The 6,493-nt window shown below is 43.5% G+C and overlaps 1 protein-coding gene across 5 annotated transcripts in view; it reads left to right on the top strand.

Annotated features, from left to right (window-relative positions):
• The window catches only part of YPEL2 (yippee like 2), a 65,373-nt gene extending 60,427 nt beyond the window's left edge, over window positions 1-4,946 (top strand). For all 5 annotated transcript variants that reach the window (XM_021674684.2, XM_012445511.2, XM_012445509.3 and 2 more), the window contains one exon: window positions 248-4,946. In XM_021674684.2, the coding sequence (XP_021530359.1) occupies window positions 248-337 (90 nt within the window). In that variant the 3' untranslated portion in view covers window positions 338-4,946. The remainder of the gene's footprint in view (window positions 1-247) is intronic.
• The last annotated feature ends 1,547 nt before the right edge of the window (window positions 4,947-6,493 follow it).

Below are 6,493 nucleotides of genomic sequence, written 5' to 3' on the forward strand. Positions count from 1 at the left end.
CCCATCTCTACTAAAAATACAAAAATTAGCCAGTCACAGTGGCAGGTACCTGTAATCCCAGCTACTTGGGAGGCTGAGGCAAGAGACTCTATGCTCAAACCTGGGAAGTGGAGGTTGCAGTGAGCTGAGATTGCATCATTGCACCCCAGCCTGAGTGACAGAGTGAGACTCCATCTCAAAAAAAAAAAAAAGTCATTTTCTTGTCTTCAGTCATTCAGCATCTCTTTTCTTCCTCTGTATTTCCTAGGAACATGCTTTTGAAAGCAGCCAGAAATATAAAGAAGGCAAATACATCATTGAACTAGCACACATGATCAAGGACAATGGCTGGGACTGATTGGACAACATCTACCCAACCCAGTGTCCACGTGAACGCCATTCAACCGAACATTCTTCCCAAGCGTGAGAGAGTGACTGACACTTGGTTCCATCCATTTAGGGGCCTTGCCATCCGGGGCATCCTCCCACCCTGACGCCATCTTTCTGGTGACCGGCCTCTAAATCGCTGTCTCTCTGTCTCTTTGCTTTGTATCTGTTTGTGAGTTGATCCTGGCTTCTCTCTCTGTTCTAGTTTTGGCTGAAAACAAAACAACAAAAGGAACAGATCCTTGACCGCATGGCGGCAGCCCACCTTGGTGAGGGCCCCAGGGCCCCTGCGAGAGCTGCCTGATGGCCTCTTGTCAGGAGAGCAGTGGCACAGGGGCGTGAGGAAGAGGGAAAGGGGAAACTCTGAGGGTCCTGGCGGGGGGAAGGGGTGGAAGGGTGGAGGTAGGAACAAAATCATGCTGCTCCTGGAGACCTAATAACTTAGGCTTGAAATAATTGACTTGTCTAAAAGGACAAAGAGGAAAAAAAAATACCTCATGACTGCATTCTCTCTGACCAGAAGCTTCTGTTCCTGACACCAAATGTGCCAGGCTAGGAAATGAGCACAAGATGTGGCCCTGATTCTAGTTGGCGGGGCAAGGGCCTGGTTCCCCTGGGCTGAGTGGGGGTGTGTCCTGGCAGCAGCGAGTGACTTGGGCAATGGCCAGGTGGGTGCGATGACTCTCATGCCTCACTCAGCCTCTGGGCAATCATCATCTTTGCCTCTTTAGCCACCAGAGGTAAGGTGTGAGGGGACTGCCATTTGCAAGGGGCTTAACATCCAAATATCCCAAAGGCTTTGACCAGCAACTGAGTAAAGTGAGTAATTGAGGAGAGCAGGGCACAAAGTGGGCTGCAGCTTGGGAGCGCCTGAAGAAATGGCTCAGGTGTTGAGCCAGAGAAGTAAAAATTAGGATCAGTTAGCAATTCTGACTGCCTTTCCTTCTGACCCCTCATAAGAGGAGTGTGGTGCGGGAGGGATCTGGGTAGGGGTAATCCCAGGAAGGGTTTAGGTTTGAACCAACTCAGGCTCTGTGCATCTTTCCTCTTCGATTTTACAGTGGCTTCCGTGGGGTCGACAGTTTCTTGTTCATAGAGTTTCAGGTGTTTTTCTGCAGTCCTGTTACTATAGACTAGGAAGCACGAGCCCAAGGCTCTGAGCTTAGTGATAACCTGCCTGGTAGATTCCTCATGCCCCTAATTGCCCTACTTAGGCTAGAATGTCTTGCATGGAGAGAAATCTGTCAGTGTGGTCCAGCAGGAGGGAGGAGTTCTGAGTTCTAATAGCACCCCCTCCCCGCATCCAAACATCCTTCCATTAGGGAAGTTCAGAGAACACATCCCTGTAAGGCCCATAAGAGAAAGAGGAGTTTGTTACGTTTAATCAACACTGTGAAGTCTGTTCTGCAGGAATTCAGCCAGTACACAGTATATGACTGAAACTCACTTAACTGAATTTCATTTCTTAGACTGAAAATATTACTGTTAAGATACGTGTGCATGTTAGGTAATTCTCAGCATCTCCTTCTCCAAGTAGGCTGACCCTCTCAGAAAATTCACCCTGAAAGTCTCACGAAAGAATGAGTTCACGGGGAGAATCTGTAAGTTGATGAACTGAGATTAAAGCAGCCAACAGCCCAAGAGCTTTTCAGAATCGCATCTGCAGCAGAACCAGCTTCCATTCGGAGCGCATCCTTGGTGGAAATGCTTTTTTTGTGTGTCTCCACGCGCTGATGGTGGAATGGGAGACCCAAGACAGGTGTGGGCTTGCCCTGCCAGGGGCAGATGGCAAGACTGACAGAAAGCAGGATAGCACCAGGATTCTCGGGAGATCCCCTGTGAGACAAATGGATTCTTAGAAATCCAGTTTTGCTCGTAGCCTGGGAGATCAAGTTGTTCTCCCCACTTTACTGCAAGGTAGACTGAGGTTCAGAAGTATTTAATTTCTGCTCCCAGAAGACCAGTTTCTCTGGCTCAGAGGCCCAAGTTCTCAATGAAATCATTTTTCAACTTTCACATTCCTAAGCTGGCTTCCCGGCACAGAAGCCATGGATTTCCCCTCCTCTCTCCCTTCCCTTCCTCAAGAAAATAGTCTTTCTTCCTTTATGGATTTTCATTAGACCCTTTGCTCAGGGATTGTCCTGATAGTCTTTCCGTAAGAAGAAAATGGGGGTTAAACATGGGTAGGTGTTTTTGTCTTTCAAACGAAAAATGGAATGTGGTGACATAAACTGGACATAGGGTGCCCTCGAATTTCCAAGGGGCAGAGAAGACCAATGTGCCACTGTTCTTCCTTGGGGATGAGGCCTTTGACTGTTGCATGGATCAGAGCAGGCTCCAGTCAGACCCTGGTTCTGTTTTTTTTGTTTTTGTTTTTTTTCCAGTGACTATCCATTGAGCCTCCAGTGGGTGCAAGGCGCCATCCTTGCTGTGAGAGATCTGAGTGTTGGTTTTTCCATAACTACAGGGGAAAATAAAACTCATTAGGCTTTCCCTTTGTGTCAATGAAACCAAAAGTGCTTCTTACAACATTAGCTCCGTTCATGGCTTGTCTATCTAACATTTAGCAGCATTGGAGAGGCCACAGCTGAGCTATGGAGATGCTAAATTAACTCATGGCCTCGGTCAGTTCATTCTTTAATTTCCTCACCAAATTATTGACTTAGAGCATAACCAAAGACCTCATTCATTCACCCCAGGTGGGTTGGGGGAATTGGAGTTGGTAAAGCTTGGGTGTGGGGAGTAGAGACAGGGTAAGCAGATGTGAGAAAGGAAAAGGCATGAAGTTCTATACCTCAGCCAGCAGCTGCCTTCGTTTTGAACTGAAGTCCAGCTGGCAGACTAGCTCCATCTCCCCTGTGCCACCCTAGGTCATATGACCTTGGCTACCCTGGAGTAGACCCAGACCCCTTGGGACCCGGGACATTAGTCTCAGGCTGCCGATGGGTTGATTTGACATTAATTAAATACAGCCAAACTCGATACCCAGAAGTTGTCAGCTGGACCTGACTGAGTTTTTCCTGAGTTCCTGAGGATAGGCTAGAGTGCGTTTTTACTGGTGGATCAGTGTGTGCAAAAGAGGTGACCCCTTTATAAAGAGATTTTCAAATGGATATATATAAAAGAAACAGTTGCTTGTAAAATATACTTTTGTAAATAATATTTAATTTTTTAAATAATATATTTGGTGCTGTTTTCTCAGATCCCCTGAGAGCACTTTTTATTTTCATTTTAAATTCTATGGTTTCTTTTGCATTTCTTGAAGTATATTTTAAGGGAAACAGTGATCACCAATATACGTTTGGGGTTTTTTTTAAAGATCTCTATCACTTTCATCTGGATCAAGGCTTTACAGCAATGCCTCTCTGCATTTTTTCCGCAGTGGAACAGACTCTGCAGTACATTAACCAGGTTGAAAACTGAAATATTTTCTTGCACTAGTATTGGCTAGAAAAGAAAATAAATGAAAACAAGTTAATTTAGTAGTAACAACTTACAGTGATTCTTCCTGTTGGAAGAATTTTTCAACAAATCGGAATCATGTTTTTAATTGTGCGTGTGTGTGCGCGCGTGCGTGTATAAAAAGCACTTTCGATTTTTATCGAAAATCTTTTGCCTCCTGTTTTCTTCTTGAGTGGGGACACCGTAACTACAGTTTACACCTCGGGCGCATAAAGTTTTTCTTCTCTTTCCCTCTGGCTGTTTCTGTTTCCGAGTGGACCAACAGCAGAACCCACGAGGACTTTCTGTTTTCCTGAGCATGGAGCTGCTGCAGGTTTGCTCCTTTTTCTTGCTTTGTGTGCTCAGCTTTTACAGACTGGAAAGGAAATCTGTTGCTTGTGAAGATGGAGCGGAGTCAAATCTGCGCTTCTGAGACGCGAGTGTATTAATCATATATCGCCGGGCTCCAGCTGTTTTAGAAGCTGCATCATGTTAAACATTAACTGGTTTGGGTTAAAAGAACATTAATAAAATAATACACATATCTTAGTGGTAAACAGCTTTTTTTTTTTTTTAAGTCAAATTGCCTCAGGTTCAGTAAGAGGCTGAGAAATCAAATCTTGAACACAATCAACTTGCATATTTTAAAGGAATCTGCCTCAAATGAGAAAACATCTAGTTGTCTAGATAGAGGAAAGAGATATTTAATTTTTTTAAATTAAAATAGTTATGAAATCTACTGGCAGTAAAAGGTAAAGCCAAGAAGAAACTCTGAAAGCTGTTCTCATGTTACCAAATTCTATCTGCCCGTATGTTTTCGTATAACATTTCGGTGAAAGTGGGAGTTGGTATCCTTTTCCCAACCTGCAGAGACTATCTTTCAATACAGAATCTGTCTATTTATGCTTGTGTTTACAAACTGTATTCGTTGGGTTTGGGTTTTCGTTTTCTTTGGTGGCATTTTTCAGGTCACTTTGCTTCTATAACAAAGGTAATTGTTTTCAAATACTTTGTCTTCACCTTTTCCTGTATTTGTACATAGTGATTCAGTATTAGAGAAAAGTGCATTGTTTCCGTCATATTTCCAATCTGTGTTGGTGCTCATTTGAGAAAATAAAAGTTTTCAAATATTAACTCTTTGAAGAGCTCATCCCCAGTGTGTTTGATCTTGACCTTTCACATTTAAAGTACTTAAAGGCCTGCGGCTATCTAAACCCAGTCACAGATCTGTTGACTAACCCCTAAAGGGTTGTTTTTCCCAAGGACAGTCAGCCAACTAATGAAGAAACAGCAGGTCTCCTGCTTATCTGCAAATGCTTCTCCTGGCTTTACATATCAAATGCATGAGTGACCTTTACCCAGTTCTCTGTACGTACTAAGCCCCATGTTCATGGACTCTGCAAACTTTTCTGATGACACCAATTTCTTTGGAAATAGTATTGCGTGAAATAAAGGGAAAAAAAAGAAGTAAAACAACAAAATTATGTCAAAAAGGGATGGTATCATCTCTGAATGATTGGCTAACAGAGACCAGTATTCACAAGTTACAACATGGCATATCAAATTTTCTCACTTTTTTCAACATATTTATTAAACATGTGTTTGATTCCAGGCACTGGGCAAGGCAGTTCTATCATCCTAATAAATAAGCTGCTTTTGTTTGCCAAGTACTCGTCCTCCAGTCTGATTCATATGTACACATGGTCTTGTATATCCAGTCATTGTAAGTGAATTTTGTGAGCTGGTGCCTTCATTTATCATAAACTAAACTATTTTATCTCAGCATCATCATTATCATTTTATTTCATTTTATTTTACTTTACTTTTTAATGGTCAGGCACTGTGGCTCATAATCCCAGCATTTTAGCAGGCCAAGGCAGAAGGATGGCTTGAGTCCAGGAGTTCAAGGCCAGCCTGGGCAACAAGTGAGACCCCATCTGTATAAAAAGAAAAATCAGCTAGACGTGGTGGCACAGGTCTGCAGTCCAGCTACTTGGAAGGCTGAGGTGGGAGGATCACTTGAGCCCAGAAAGTTGAGGCTGCAGTGAGTCTTGATCATGCCACCAGACTACAGCCTGGGTGACAGTGAGACCCTGTCTTTAAAAAAAAAAAAAAGCCTGTTCTATAAAAAAGGACATACCTTTTCTCCTTCCCAAATATTTTCACCTACCTATTCTGGGCCCATCTCCAGTTGACTTTTATTTGTCCTTCAGTCAGTATATTATCTTCTTCTTATGACCTGTTTTGCTTCAGTGGATGTGCCTGTTACCATTTCATTCTTGTTTGCCTTTTGCACAGAATGAAGAGAGAAAGAAGAATGTGCATGAGACGACCAATCTCAAGCAGCTTTGGGTCCTCATTCTTTCAAGCTCTTATTTCTCTGCTGGGAGAAAGGGAGGGGAGAGGACACTATCCCCATTTTGTAAATAATGAAATTGAGATTTTGCAAGGTCTCATTACTAAATGATGTTCCAAATTTTAGCCTTGTTAAATCTTTTTTTTTCTTCAAGACAGGGTCTGGCTCTGTCACCCAGGGTGGAGTGCAGTGGTGCAATCTCTGCTCACTGCAGCCTCAACCTCCCAGGCTCAGGTGATCTTCCCACCTCAGCCTCCCAAGTAGCTGGGACCACAGGCGTACACCACCACACCCAGCTAATTTTTGTAGAAATGCGGTTTTGGCGTGTTG

Source organism: Aotus nancymaae, unplaced genomic scaffold (genome assembly GCF_030222135.1).
Source record: "Aotus nancymaae isolate 86718 unplaced genomic scaffold, 86718_ANA_hifiasm-v0.15.2.pri h1tg000018l, whole genome shotgun sequence".
In the NCBI taxonomy this organism is placed as follows: domain Eukaryota; kingdom Metazoa; phylum Chordata; class Mammalia; order Primates; family Aotidae; genus Aotus; species Aotus nancymaae.